Genomic DNA, 16,203 nt, shown 5'->3' with positions numbered 1-16,203 from the left:
CTAATTTGCAAATTATTTTAAAAATAAAAATAAGAATAAAATTAAAATCAAAGCTTAAAATTCTACAAATAAAAATTACTAGAAAATGTATGGGAGTCGACTGAAATACCATTCAATTTATTTCTCTTCTTCGCTGTCTCACTCTAAATTTCTCTCTCTACTGTAAGCCTAATTTACGAAAGGGAGGGAAGAAGAAGTTGATTGAAGATTGAAGATTGAAGATTGAAGATTGAAGATGGAGAATCATGAAGCTGTTGTTAGAGGAGAGAAAGAAGAAGAAATATTAGGGTCTAGTTTGACTATGGAGAAAGTCAAGGCTGCTAAAAAGTTTATCGAGAATCATTATCGTGCTCAGAGGAAGAACATTCAAGAAAGAAAAGAGAGGTTTTCCGTTTTTAATTGATGATTTTTTTTTTTAATTTTTGTTTGTTTTGTGTCTTAATTTGCTACTAGTATGTATTTATTTCAAGTTAATTTGTTATTTTAAAAAATGTAATGTTTAGATCTCAGTTAATTGCTGATTGTTCATATTTTAGGTTTTTTGAATGATAAATTGACTTTTTCATTTTTTTAAACTAAGATTAATTCAGTGATTTAGTTTGATTGATTGAAGTTGGACTTAATGATTTAGTTTGATTTGGTTGATTGAATTTGGATGAGATATTAGAAAATTGTGGAACTGTGTGTGAGTTTTGATAGTTTTGTTGGTAGAGTGATAATTAGGTGTTGATTGTTGAAGTTAGAGTGTTTTGGTTGTTTGTGGTACACATTAGTTTAGGGTTTGCGTTGGAGAAGTGAAAAGAGTTAAGTAATTGAAATGCTGAACTACTACATTGATACACCAGTTATTGGACTTGATGAAGGTTGTGGCAGATAAGTTATCAAATTTTTATTATGTTTGTGAGATCTAAATTGAGTAATTGGTGGAGGTAGTGAGATTTGTTGAAGAAGTGGATTTGCCTATACTATATAATAATGTTAGAGATTTGAATGATTTTGGCAGATTGGCTTTCAGGCCAGTTGTGAGATTGTGAAATTTTATTAGTTTGAGCTTTCAATCTGTAAGGGTACAAAGGTGAAGGAGATAGACTTGGAACTTGTTGGAGAGATGTAAAATTAATGATATTTATATCTTTAATGATGTTGCCTTTCATGAATGAGGATTCACGCAATGTAATAAGTGTGGTAATTTGAGGCAGTTTTGTTTAGATCATCTAAAAAACTTGTTGGAAGTAGGAACTTATTTAGAAACTTATAAGGCAGGTAGTTGTCTTAGCATTACCATCGTCTCTTAATGTACCTCTTTGATATTCTGCTTCTCTCAAACCATTTAGATGTCATAAGCTGTGAATTCAAGAAGTGGTAAATGTGTCTCATTAATGTCTTGAAATTTGACATGAGAAATTTGTGCATATGGTGGCTTAATATTGGAATGAGATAGGTTGTACATGGCATTAAGGTCTTTTTTAAAGAATTGACTAGATGAATATTGATGTACAAAGAACTTTTTATCTTAGCACACCGCTACACGCAATGTAGAGGTGAAAGTGGAAAGTATTTTTTTTTTTTATAAAATGTAATCTAATCCACTTAGAGTCTTCATAAATTTTGGAGGTGGCATTTGAGCCATAGGTTTTGTTGATTTTGTCTTAGGTTTTGTGTGTACATATTAGCATGTTTATTAGGATTCATTATAATGCTTGTGTCGTTTTCAAATCGGATTAAATTGCACCTAGTTGCTCACTTCTAGATATAATTTTTAGTTGAGGAAGGGATGACTATGAAATTATATCTTCATGTTACATGTCCTTTTAGCTCGATGATCTTATTCTTTTTTTGGGGTCCCTTTGTTTTTTACTCACATATGGATATTCTATTTGACTCCTTTTGGATATTTTGCTTGTATGCATAATGAGGTTTCAATTAACTAATAGTGTAACCTTTATCTTGCTCCTCGAAAATAAGTATCTTTTTACTTGATAGTTTGTTTTTTTCTTGAAAGGAGAATATGATGTCCTTTCTTTAACTTATTTTTCTTACTTTTGGAAAAGATTCATATATATACTATATCCTGCTACAATTTTTTCCAATAACTTTAAATAATGTTGGTTCTCTTACATTATAGCCATTCTACATTAGAAAATTTTGCTTAATTGAAAAAGCCATTTGTGTTGTCCTTTCATATTGTTGGCTAATTAATGTGGTGTTTGATATCTTTGTTGTTAAATTGAGCTACTTCCAATTTAAGTATGGTTTTTCTTAGTAATTATTAATGAGTATAGTCACTCATTCATAATACATTTTGGATGTTTCTCCCTCCGTATTAACTTTTATGTATGATAACCCTTTTTCAATATTGAACATGCTAACCAGTTCTTGATCAATAATATTTATGCTCATTTTTTTAGTTCGTTGATGAGTTGCATTACACTTATGGGTGTTCTCTCGTATATTTTATACTTTTTTGTGTAGAATGTTCTATTAAGTGGCTTAATTCCTTAATGTTGTAGACGGTGGATACTAGAAAGACAGTTAGCTTCTTCAGATGTACCCAAAGAAGAGCAAATGAACTTGATAAAAGATCTGGAGCGAAAAGAGACAGAGTATATGCGCCTGAAAAGGAATAGGATATGTGTAAATGACTTTGAACTATTGACCATCATCGGTAGAGGAGCTTATGGTGAGGTGAGTACTCCATGTATTATTCACTGTAATCTTGGTTGTTTTGGCAATCTAGTTGTTAACCTGATTGCTTTTGGCATTTATAAAAATCTACATGTGAAGTTTGTAATTTGTCTAACAGATGTTACCTGTTCGTGCCGTGTGTCATACTTTAAATCCTATAGCCTTCCACATTTTTTTCCCATCCTTTCTTCCGAGCATAAAGAAAGTCAAAGTTAAAACTAAAGTTTTTGTATGTCATAAACCCTCTTTTAGGAAGGATGGTACAATAATTATAAGTCCAAAGCCTTAATCCCTCGCATATGGGTCAAGAACTCGAGCTCTTGAATAAGAGATCAATTACCTGATACAAATATAGTTGTTGAATACTTCCTATTGCGCTTTTCGAAGTTTGTCGTGCATCATGATTCAATAATTTGAATAGTTATTTGATTGAAACCTTTTTCCTTTGCATACTTAGTGCCTTGGATGAGTATTATTTGTTATTTCTTATGTTAAGTGTTTGTATTCTATATGGGTCATTGTGCTTGTGGAATAAGTGTCTTGTTACACTCCCTTCCCCACCTCAAATAAAAAAAATCAAGTATCTTTAAGTTATATTATTGGCAAGATATTGTTATATTGTATTAAAATTTTAATAGAACATTTGTAATGTGCTTGATTTTTGTTATTTTTAGGAGAACAACCATTTATAGTTGTACTGATTTTCCAAATTATTATTTTCCTGCCTCTTATGTGAATAATTAATTTATTACCTCTTAAGTGTACAACTTTTGAATTTTTTAATCGGTTTATATCTTGAGAAGTTCTCTCAAGTTATGAACTTTTAAAAACATTTTAGTTATACATTCTAACTAGTTTTCCTTTGTAGGTTCGATTGTGCCGGGAAAAGAAATCTGGGAATATATACGCCATGAAAAAACTGAAGAAATCTGAAATGCTTAGTCGAGGACAGGTAAAATCCTACATACTATGATTGTTGATGCAGTTTAACGCAAACTTGTTGTTAAGATTCCTTTGGTAGTTTCATGGTGCAACCCATAGATCCCATCTCGGGTTACGAAATGGACTGGTGATTTTCCACCTAGAACGTACGTTTCGGATCACAAAACTTCACATGTGCAACAACTAATGGTTGTATCAGTAGAGGAAAAAAATTAGAGCGATGGAACATGTGAAAAGTTGCACTGCACATCAGAGAAAAATGAGCTAGTGATGTGAGAGAAAAAATAACTAGAATGGTGTGACTGACCATAAGTGTCAACAAGTTGATGTTCTTATATTAAAAGAAAATGTGTGATACAACTATTTGATTGATTACCACTTGCTAGTTGTGGTTTACCACTATACTCTTACCACTTATGTTTGATGTTTGCTTGAGTACAAATGGTGGTAGATGTTGGTTAGGGGGACAAGCTACCGCCTACGTGGAAGTAGATGATGTGATATTGAGGATCTATTAATATATCCATGATCATTAATTCTCATCTTAGACCATTGATAAAACCTCATCCACTGCGTTAGTTCTGTTGTGATACACTTTTCAAAAAATTGAGGTCCGCTCCATCTCCATTTTAAAAAATTTTATTTAGTATTTATCTTTACTAAGGGTCAATGGGAAACAATTCCTTTGATAGTTTTATCATTAATAAGGGTAAGGTTACGTACAACTGACCCTCCTAAACCTCATTCTAGGTGAGAGCCACTTAATGATATTGGTGTAATGGAATGAAATTTAATATTTATCTTCCTTTCTTATCCTTTTAAAAATATGGAAAAAGCTAGTGGTACTCATCGTTTCAAAGCCACCTTAGGTAGCATCTGCATTTCCATTTTTATGCTGCACACTCCGTATTTTGTTCCAGGAAACAATGGTGCAATCTGTAATGTTAAATTTTAGTTGTGAAAAAATGCTGCTTCTGATGCATCGAAGGTTGGAGGCTGGTTCTTGTTGTGAATGTCAGTATATATTCGAACTTTTAAATTTTCTAGTCTGACATCTATTTCAGATTCTTCCATAAGTTATCAAAGTTTTGTCTCCAGTTTTAGACCACTAATGTCTCAAGCAGAGATCGGATGGCCTCTGTTTTTACCATATTTCGTCCCCAATCACCACGAAACGTGACCCCAATTGCTCAAGGTGACGTCTCGATGTAGAAGACCTTTATTAAAACGTATTTTGGCCTTCATTTACAAATTAAAGAAAAAAGAAGGGAGAAAAAAACAAAATGAAACTTAGAAATCTAAATATATTCTACTTAAAAATAATTTCTTTAGGCAAAATAATCATTTTTAATTTAATTTTGTTTTTAAATATATATTTTATACATCATGTATCTCGTACCTAATCGTTCCCGAGTTAATCTAGGTTGCGTCCTGTGTTCCCGTTCCCGTTCCCGTCCCCGTTCCAAATTGAATGTCGTTCCAGGTAACAATGGTTTTTACTATGGAATTTTTGTGTTAAGAATGACATTTTTTTTAAATTTTTTTTAAATTTTTATAACTGAAGATATTAGAATCTTGAACAGTTTACTGCCGTATGATACTGGACATTAATGTTACAAGTTGGTACTAGACCATTCTCCCTTTCATCACTTCTAATTGTTTATACTTGGACTCTGGATCATGGAATAATAATCATTTTAATTTATTGGGATTTAGCTTTTCAAAGTTTGAGGATATTTCATTTTCCGATTCATGTATTTTTATGTATCCCTAAAAGATACTCAGTTTCCATGAGAATGTAACTTTTCTTTGCTTGCTATTTAATTCGGTTCCTTTCTTTGTGTGTAACCTGTTTCTTATTGTTTTGTTGAATACTGATTGCATATAGTGCAAATTCACACTTAATGACTAGAACAAAGTCGGTTTTATCTAAATATTTTCTTTCGATCTAGGTGGAGCATGTAAGAGCTGAAAGAAACTTGCTTGCAGAAGTTGACAGCCACTGCATTGTAAAACTTTATTACTCCTTCCAAGATGATGAATATTTGTACCTGATCATGGAATATCTTCCTGGTGGTGACATGATGACCCTTCTAATGAGGGAGGATATTTTAACTGAAAAGGTTGCAAAATTTTACATTGCACAGAGTGTTTTGGCAATAGAATCTATTCACAAACATAATTATATCCACAGGTTTGTACTTTATAATTTTCTGAGTTCAAAATTAGATAATTCATCATCATGATCAAAATATGGTGTTGATTTTTGTATCTGCTTCTATATGGTGATTGGCTGATGAATGCATTATAATCAAACTTTTGACTAGGGATATTAAACCAGACAACCTTCTTTTGGACAAAAATGGCCATATGAAACTTTCAGATTTTGGTCTGTGTAAACCTCTTGATTGTGCAACATTGTCTACCATTAAGGAAAATGAATCCATTGATGATGCTTCTAAGGAACCAATGGATATAGATGCTTCCCTTCCGGATGTTGGTAATAATGGCAGCTGGAGAAGTGCTCGTGAGCAACTTCAACACTGGCAAAGGAACAGGAGAAAGTTGGTAAGCAATGTGCTTTCTTTCATTAGGGACAATTTGCGGTAGTTTTCTTGAGGAGTTCGTTTGGTTTATGAATAATGAATGTATTCGATCCTCTAGTCACCTCATATTTAAGGTCAAATGCAAGTGCCTCCAACTTACATTTTTCCAAATCATTGTTGTATAAGGCTTCCATAACTATCTAATTAAGTTTTTCCAGAACTTGTTTTAGAACATATTTCTCCTCTAGAACAGATTTGTCTGAGCTTGTGGACAATACGCGTTTTACTCGAAAATATAACTGTAGTGTTCAGTATGCAGGATTGACTTTGATTCTCAAAGGTCCTTGAGCATGCTTTGGTTAGTTAGAAGTTATAAAAATTTTGATGTATTGGATTCTAGAATTAATCTGCAGTGTGTCTTATTGCAAATGAATTAATGCAATTAAATATTTTAATAGGGTCAAATCCTACATAAAGTTTCTCCCTATGCAAAACAGATGTTTGTGTTTTTTATTGAAAATCAATGTTAGTTGAATTGGTTGCTCTGTTGTAGGCAAAAAAACCAGTTTTCAATTTACTAATGTATTGGTTATGTTGACAATGTTAAGGCAGAGTGTCAACTAATACTTGTTTGAATTCATGACTTTAAAATATCTGAATTTACATTCTATTGTTACATGTTTAAGCATTATTGAGATTAAAAATAGTCTCTGCCCTGCATATCAATTCAGTAACTTGCTTTTTTATTAAACAGGCATTTTCTACTGTTGGTACACCTGACTATATTGCTCCTGAAGTTTTACTGAAGAAAGGATACGGCATGGAGTGTGACTGGTATGTTTTACCATTTACTTAGCATATGTAGAATGATTAATTTATTCAGCTTTCAGGCATTGCTCGAAACTACTGTATTCCTACTTCAATATGTATCCAAGTATCTGTCTTGGCTATTTTGATTTTCGGGTGTTATCCTAAAAGGGTGCTGGAGTGTTGTTCTTATATCCATGTTGGAGTGTCTAGTATTGACATGGGTACATGAGGTGAAATTTAGGCGTCTAATCAATTGTTGAAATGACCCAAGCAACATAGGCCTGATTTACATTCAAACTTCAACTGCTATGGCACTTTATTGTTCTTGACTAATTTTAGAATAGATTTCAATTGTTGAATCTTTTTGGAATCAAGGTATCTTGAAAATGCTATCATAACTAATTTAATTTTGAAAGTAGCTTGGTCCCTTAACTATCATTTGGACTATTCTGTCCTGTCCTCATCATTAAGATTGTTAAGTTCATGATAGTTAGTACTTATGTGTGATGGTACTACTGCAGTTTTTAAATGGATTCCTTTTAGTCTTCCTGATTTAGTCTCTTAGAATTCCTGATCAATTATGGGAAAGGTTGAAGTTTAGATCTTACTGAATGGAGGTTTTACATTGCTAGTAATATCCATGCTGATTTCTGAGTGGTGGCTACCATATTTATTGTTTTTCATCTGTAATATGAGTGTAATTTATGAGGTTATATCCTATTATAACCAATTTCTGTATTTGAGCATACAGTACCTATGACTTTGCTGCATGACCAACTGCACATTTTGTTTTGATTAAAATGCTAGTCTTGTATTGTAAATTAAATTAGATAGAGAGATAAAATGTCTCAATTATATTATCCTCCGCTTCTTTTTAACAGCTACACTTCCCACTTTTATAAAAGCTTTTTAAGAGAAGAGTAATTGTTTAAAATAAAGGATAGTATAATTATGTTATTACATTTTCATAACCATTTCCACCATTTAATATCAACAATCAAACGAGAGCTAAGAGGTTGTCTAAATACAATCTTTTTCGTTTTTAAGTAGTCATTAGGGTCCAAGATTTAATATATAGGGTGCATCCCAAAATGCAAATTATGCTACTTTGGAATGGGAAATTAATATGAAATTGGGATTTCCAGATTTGTAGAAAGCCATAACAAGCTCGAATGCTTGGTTACTTTTCATTTGTGTGATCGTTAATACACAAACGCAAAGCACGACCTACATATTTGAATGTCATAGTTAAACTTTTTGTTGACGTGATTGAATTAATTTTTGAAGCCTTTTTTGTTTGGAAATTATCAAGATGTCTTCGTAGATGTAACATATGGTGGTTCTACTGTTTCAATTCTGGCTATTGTTAAAAACATGAAGTGTTATAATATGTTGCTTTAAATCCCTACCTGATATTGATGTGCAATGATACATAAGATAATAAATGTCAAGATCAAGTTTGTTACCATACTTCTTGTTCTTGACCATTGCTGCAAAGTATACTTGTAAAATGTTTCATTGCGTTAGTTATTTCAGTTTGAAAAATTATCTTATTCAGATTGCTTTTCTTTTTGTTCGTCATGTTAAGCTGCTTAGGTTCTGTGCAGGTGGTCATTGGGTGCAATTATGTACGAAATGCTAGTTGGTTATCCTCCTTTCTACTCTGATGATCCAATAACAACATGCAGAAAGGTATTTAATTTGGATCATTTATTTAAGATGTGTTGGAACTTGGAAAATCAATGTTTCATTGCTGAATGTTGACTAGCCTGTATTTATTTTTCATATGCTGGATTCGTGAAGAATCCTAAATGCTTGTGGAATGTTATAGGATGTTGCATTCATTCATGAACAAAATGTCATTTAGTAACTTCATTGTCAGCTGGGGAATTATATGATTTAGACATATTATCTTTCTGTCTAATGCATTTAACATGAATGTATATGTAGATTGTTCACTGGAGGCTCTATCTACAATTTCCAGATGACGTAAGGCTGACTGTTGAGGCAAAGGATCTCATTATCAGGCTGCTTTGTGACGTTGAGCATCGATTAGGCACTGGAGGGGCAGAGCAAATCAAGGTGTGATATTGATTGTAGCATAGCCCACTTTCCTTTCTTTGACCTTTTACTTCGGCTAGTCTCTGAAATTAAGCATTATCAGGCACATCCTTGGTTTAAAGATATTGAGTGGGATAAGTTGTATGAGATGGAGGCAGCTTACAAACCACAAGTTAATGGGGAACTGGATACTCAAAACTTCATGAAATTTGATGAGGTACGCAAAGAATTTGATTCAATCATTACGCTTTCATTAGTTTGTAAAGATCTTGTGCTTTTGATGTAGTAGAAATTTTTTGTCTAGGTTTACCTACATAAAATTTCTTGCATAAGAAATCTAATAAAAATATAGGGAAATTCCACGTGGTAATTCTAAACTTTTGACTTTTCCACGTGGTAGACAAACTTTTTCTAATCCGCATGGTGACCCCGAACTTTCAACTTTTCCATGTAATAGACAAAAGGTTAAGTTCTTTGTTAAATTAAGTACTAATTTCAAACAAATTTTCAAAAATATGTCCATAAGGTTGATCGTAACGTTTGTTTTTAAGAAAAAAGTTGTCATGATGTTTAATAATAACATCAATTTAACAATAACCTTAACCTTTTGCCTATCAAGTGGAAAATTTTATTTGTATTATTTGTATTTTAAATAAATATTTATTCATTCAATACTAAATATTAACATAAAGATATAATATTGTCGTGCTGTATGCATGCACAAATTTCGGACAGTTTCCTTTTGTCCCAAAAAATTTAGGCATTGATGTGTCCTGCTCTGTGCTACGTGTTGACACCAACAGTGGGATTTTTGTCCGAGACTTTGAGTAACATAGACGTAATATATGTAAATTAAAATGGCAATTGCTATGAGTTAACTTTGAAATTTAAGTGTTATTGAACCCATAACTATGTATAGTATTAAACCACGTTGATAAATTCTATGGTTTTGCTTTGGGTGTACCTGCCTCTTGTTTGGTTTATTCAAGCCGACAAGTCCAACATGGTCATCCGAGGGCTCGAGGATGTGTTTGGGTTTGAGCTAGTGCTTGTAAGTTGTAAGCAAAGGGAAAAGAATTGAAGAACTAGAAAGAAAACTTAGAGGCTGTCCAACGAGGTGGAGCATGAGGAGGGGGCGAGGGGCTGTACTCCACGCAAAGGTTGCCCACAGAGGGGAGTGAGAAGTTTTTTTGATTTTTATTTCTCTGGGAAGGGGTGTTTTCATACCCTATGAATAAGGGGTTTGATATATCATGTTGGGAGAATAAAAATACCTAGAGTGATTGTACTTGTGAGATTACTAAAAGTTGCTCAAGTTTAGTAACAGTGAAGTGGTTTTCCCCAAGTACCTGATTGGATTTGTTTCATGTAAATACTTTGTCGCTTGCTATTGAGTTTTGCACCTTTGATTGTTGATTGTTTATCATTGTGTTTCAAGCTTCTGAATGCACTCTTGGGCAAGATAAATTTTCTTTCTTAGGCTGAAAAGGTTTCATTGTTAATTTTTACCCTTGATGCATTCACCTCTTGTTTTCAGATGAATGCTGCTAAACCATCGGGATCTGGTTCAGGGCCCTCAAGAAAGGTATTTTATCACATGGCAATCTTATGTCATCATTTCTCACTGTAATAATGATAACATAAAAGGTGGAGCGTTTTTTGTTCGTTATCTATTCTCCTTATGATATTATTTAGTTTTGACTTTTGAGCATAGTGGAAACACGTGGTTATAACCGCTATAGGGTAACAGACATGGAAATGCGGTAATGGAAGTAATGCGGTTGTTTACAGCTAAATTTCGGTTGAAATCATGAGATTTTCTCGAATTATCCTAAAACATGTTTTTTACACCTTGACAACGCAGGTGATATTGATATGTTAAATTTGAAAATCCTTACAACGCGACCAATACGTTGACGCGACCCATTTTTCTGAATGGGTCAATTGTGCATAGATTTGCGCATCATTGCAAGTTGAAGCAAGTAGGTTCTGTTGCATCTACAAGACTTGCGAGATAAAATTCCCTAAGAAACATTAATGAAAGAAAGACAAATAAAAAATATAGTACCTAGCGTCTTCCAAGTCTTGGGCAGGAGCTCCTTCATATTTACTTTTATAACTCCGCTATGACCATTCGTGCCAAAAATGACTTTCCATATACTCTATTTTACTTTGACTTAGTTTAAACCCTTTTGATTTTAACGCCTCATCCTTTTGACCCGATCTCTAGTTTTGTTCACTAATACAATGTCAATAACAAGCAATATGCACCATGAAACATCTTCAATAGGTCTTGTTATCCATGCTGCAAACGTGAAATTACTCAAAGCAAAATCTTGATTTATACCAATTGTGGTATACCATTTTATCCATTACTCACGAAAGAACCTCCCTTGGTATTTTGCGAAACACTTTCTCCAAATTAATAAAAAATGTGCAACTCTTTTATATTCACCATATAATGCACTATTTGTTTTTGCGTCAGATGGGTAGTTTTCAAGGTTATCCTGGCATAAAATCAAATTAGTGTTTGAAAATGCTCGTACATATTCTCAAGTGGTGTTCAGTTACTCTTTTCCTTGTTTTAAATTCCACCATTTATTCTTTCTTGTCCTTGGATTTTCTTCTTGTGCGGCTTGATTACATGTGAACAATGAAGACAAGGACTTTGTATTTTTTTTTTTTTTGTATTCTGGGAAGGAACAAAAAAAAATTGCATTTGTTGGTAATTGCATCTCTAAACATCCACATCAATGAGCAGTCTTTGGCCTCCCCAAATTTCTCTCCTCTTGCTCTCCTTCCACCTCATTCTCTTTCCTTTGCATCACTTTCCTTCTACTTTGCAACTTCATCTTCTTTATTCAGTTGACATCACCCTACTGTTATTTCATCTCCTTTATGTATACCCCTCTCTGTAATTTTCTATTACCCAGCTATATTTAAAATTTGATGCCCACAAGTTCCATGTGTTGTTATGTGCTAGCTTTTTCACTCCTAACATATTGAGGAGCTTAAGGAACTTCTTTCATTGGAGGGGTGATTCAAATCATGAGAAAGTTTGTTGGGACTTTGGGGAGGTTGGCTCATCCCCACATCCAATTGATCAATAATAACTTCTGTCCACTTTGGTGTTGTGCCCAGTAATTGTGTTTTCTTCCTCTATTATGATTTTACATGGTGCTAATATTACTTTGTTTGTATATTCTCTAACTCTATTGCAGATGCTTATGACGTCAAAAGATCTAAGTTTTGTTGGCTATACATACAAGAACTTTGATGCGGTCAAAGGGCTACATCCTTCTATTGGTATATTCATTTTCACTGGAAATTTGTGCTCCCGTACTTATATCTAAGTGTTTTCACTTCTTGATGTTTCACGTGATTTTTGATGATTAAAGAAACTATTCTGTTAGAAGTTTGAATGCCCATGTACAAGCTATCCTAATGAAAACAGGTACAGGAAATGGATAACTTAGACAACACAAGGCTTATGCAATGAGACATGAGTTATGTAAATAATATTGTTAAATATCAACCTTTGCTTCTGCAAAGAAATTTCTGTTCCCCCTCCCCCCTTCTTAAAAGGCCTTTAGAAGCAAGAGTGGCTGTTGCCCCAATAGAAAGAGATCTAGGTGCGAGATAAGTAATCAAATTTTGAACTATGCCCATTTCTCCCTGTACACACCTTTAGTGGAGCATGTAACGGGGCTTATGGAGGATGAGGAATGTGAGGCCGTCCAAAGAAGGACCTTATAGAACTTTTGTGCAAGGATTTATAAAATCCAAATGTTCATCTCTGATTTTAAACTATGCTCATTATCACTCTGCTTTGTTTCCAGACTCCTTGTCCTGTATCACTGTATATGTGTGTACAACTTTGTAAAGCAATTTTTATATTTCAAATCATCATAATGGGGATTCAATTTTTCTCTTTATGATGGATATTACTCTGTGGGGATATTCTTTTTAGTTGTGAGTTGTGATTCAAGGGAGGATTATGACATTTTTTCGACATTTTTTGGTATTGCAGATCGGAAGGGGAGCACATCACCTAAACACCCGTCTCTAGATTCGATGTTCAGTAATTTTCTACACTAGATAACTTCATACATCCAAACTCAACTTCAATGCATTATTTTGTTTCAATTACTTGATTTAATTCATCACGACTTATGCAGATGAAAATGGAATGGATTATTCAGCAAAGCATTCAGATGAAATGGATATACAGATGCTTTCGACAACTGATGCTTGTATGTCCCCGTGAAGAATAATTGAGAAAAGACGTTGCAATCTTATGGAGTTTGTGGCGTGAACATGAAAAACGGGACTTTATCGATGTGATGCTTTATATGGTTTGATTTACGAGGCATCTGCAGCTCCATCATTTTAAGATTTAAGTGTACAGCATTGAGAAACTCAGGTAGAGCCCAATCCAGGATAGATTTGGCTGAACTGGACCTAATTATTAGAAGGGGTTTGTGTATTAGACTTTTGTCCCCGTTTTTCTTCTCTTTTTTTCCGAAAACAATTGTCGTTTTGTTTTATATTCTAATTTCCCGTCATCTTTTGGCTAGTTAATTAGAAATTCATATATGTAGAATTTCGTCCTGGCTGCCCAGGTTGGCTAGTGTAGGGATTAGTGAAATGCCTTCTCTAGTGGCAGTTTCTGGTCGCTGTTTTGAACTGTGTGGGGACTCAAGATATTCCTTATAATATTTGTAACCAAATTATAAAGATTTTAAAGAGGAACTTGGAAGTATGAATTAGTTCCAGTTTTACATGATGTGTATTGCAAGAAATCCGACTCTTGTGTATTTACGTTGATGGCTATTGTATAAAAACGAAAATTTGAAATAAATGAGATTATTTATCTTCTTAATTCCAAATATAAGATTCGGGAAAACTTATGTCCCAAAATAAGCTTCCGTACGTCCAAGCCTAGCCTCGGGTAAGTCGCTGTTACTAACAGCGAATAAGGGGAAATAAAAAAAAATAAAAAGTTGAAAGTCGCTGTTACTAACAGCGACTATCAGGTTTTTAATTTTCCAGACATCTTCTTCCTCAGTTCATTTCGCGTTTTTGTTTTTCATTTGCAATCCCTACGATTTGCAATCCCAAGGTGCGCCGATCGAAGCTGCAGGCGCACCTACTACGGCGGATTACATGCCGTGGTTCCTCTCCATTACTCGTCGATGGATGACACCACGAGGTATCTTGGCGGCATCCCAGTACAATCCCGTAGCACCGACGATGACACACTTTGTAAGTATTCTTCAACATTGATTATTATCCATACAACTTACACTTTAAACATTTCATTAATAATTAAGTCTTACTGCAGGCATAGGGCATTGCATCAGTCATCGGCTCCTCCCAAGAGAAGCCCGTACGGGAGATTGCCCAAGGCATACTCCTAGGCACGCAGTTTCAACACTTCATTCCGGAAGAGACTGCGCCCCACACCACTACGTACGAGTACGAGTCATCTCCTCATCACCCCGACGTTCATCTTGAGGAGGTTGACTTAAAGTGCCCGGACTACGGTGCCGGGTCCTCATAGGGTGCCACATCATCACACTATCAATCCACTCCCCTACCCGAGCGTCATGCGACTGCATCTTACTATCGTAGGAGGCGTCGTAAACCGTCAGAATTAGACAGGGTACAGGAGGAGGATTAGCATTACAATAGTTTTGTAATTATTGAACATTTGTACATACTCATTTGTAACTGTTGGTCTTTTGTGTGTAAATTGTAACATATATGTAGATGTATATATTTTTACCGTAGTATCACACGTTTATTATGAGTGAATTGATGTTAACTACTCAGACTTTTGGGCGATGAATCATTCCGCGAAAAATGCAGCATGAATTTAATCAAAAACAAACATACAATCATATTCAAATAAGGATATTGCTATCCAACATTCAACACAATTTCAAGCAAGTTCAACAAATCCAAATCCAATTACATACTTCATGCATTAAGTTAAACTAGCGTCCGTAACTAAGAAGGCTTATTTAACTTTCTCATAATTCTTTCAGTCTCTTCTTTCCTATGTGTCATATCATCCATTTGTCTCTTTAGATTAAATACCTCATCTTTAAGCTCTTGTTTTTCCTTCTCAAGCCGTATTATTAAGTCTCTCTGTCATTTTGTACCCTCCGGAGCAATCCAGCGAAAGTATGTGCATCCTAATCCGTCAGCCAAGTAGAAAGGGCAAGCAACAAATTCACGCCCTGGATCGAAGTCGCTCCAATCAGTATTAATCTCAACTTCATAACCATAATCACAAAACTCTTCAATACAATGCTCCTTTGACATCTACATAATACATATAATATAGTAACGTAAGTGAACTTTCAAAAATAACATTTACATTTATAATAATAAAACTAACAAAATACCTTATGTTACCTTTAACAATTGATTGAAAAGAAGAAGAATGATGTAGAATGGATAAAATGAAGTATGAGAAATGATGGACCTATTTATACAACAACATTACAACGGCTATTTTCACATTCCTAACGGCTATTTTTCTAATTAACAACGGCTAGTTTAGTTTTTAAATAAAAAAAATAAAATAAAATAAAAACCTGATAGTCGCTGTTAGTAACAACGACTTTCAACTTTTTAATTTTTTTTTATTTCCCCTTATTCGCTGTTAGTAACAGCGACTTACCCGAGGCTAGGCTTGGACGTACGGAAGCTTATTTTGAGACATAAGTTTTCCCGAATCTTATATTTGGAATTAAGTAGATAAATAATCTCATTTATTTCAAATTTCCTATAAAAACTAAGCCCTTTTGGTCATTGGCTCATATTTTACAGTAAGTTTTATATGAACTTTTGTTCATATTAAAATAGGTGCCTTTTTTATAATGTTTTTTTCAATTTCTACTTAAACTACTCGAGTTTTTTCTGTAAATAAAAAAGTGCATATTACTATTTTAATGTGTATTAAGTAGGGATGGATATGAGTGTTGGACACTATTCAACTCAATCATAATTTACGAGTTTACATTCATTTATTTTTGAATTCTAAAGGTTTAAATTGAATTTGAATTCATAATCTTAAAATATGATTTTAAAAATGCATACTTTTGACATAGATTTGACAATTAGATCTTTTTACATTTATTTTAGTTTA

General features: G+C 33.8%; 1 protein-coding gene across 1 annotated transcript; it reads left to right on the top strand.

Annotated features, from left to right (window-relative positions):
• Nucleotides 1-45: 45 nt before the first annotated feature.
• LOC130797768 (uncharacterized) lies at nt 46-14,291 on the top strand. The gene is made up of 13 exons (XM_057660511.1): nt 46-384; nt 2,511-2,685; nt 3,554-3,637; nt 5,580-5,821; nt 5,955-6,195; nt 6,928-7,007; nt 8,591-8,675; nt 8,934-9,065; nt 9,148-9,261; nt 10,582-10,629; nt 12,266-12,350; nt 13,075-13,125; nt 13,223-14,291. Exons 1-13 carry the CDS (start codon nt 236-238, stop codon nt 13,309-13,311), a joined length of 1,575 nt encoding a protein of 524 aa, XP_057516494.1. The 5' UTR covers nt 46-235; the 3' UTR covers nt 13,312-14,291.
• Nucleotides 14,292-16,203: the final 1,912 nt, after the last annotated feature.

The sequence above is a fragment of the Amaranthus tricolor genome, chromosome 13, assembly GCF_026212465.1.
Source record: "Amaranthus tricolor cultivar Red isolate AtriRed21 chromosome 13, ASM2621246v1, whole genome shotgun sequence".
Taxonomy (NCBI): Eukaryota; Viridiplantae; Streptophyta; class Magnoliopsida; order Caryophyllales; family Amaranthaceae; genus Amaranthus; species Amaranthus tricolor.
Note: the sequence above shows the minus strand (reverse complement) of the source record. Positions and strands in the feature narration are given on the sequence as shown.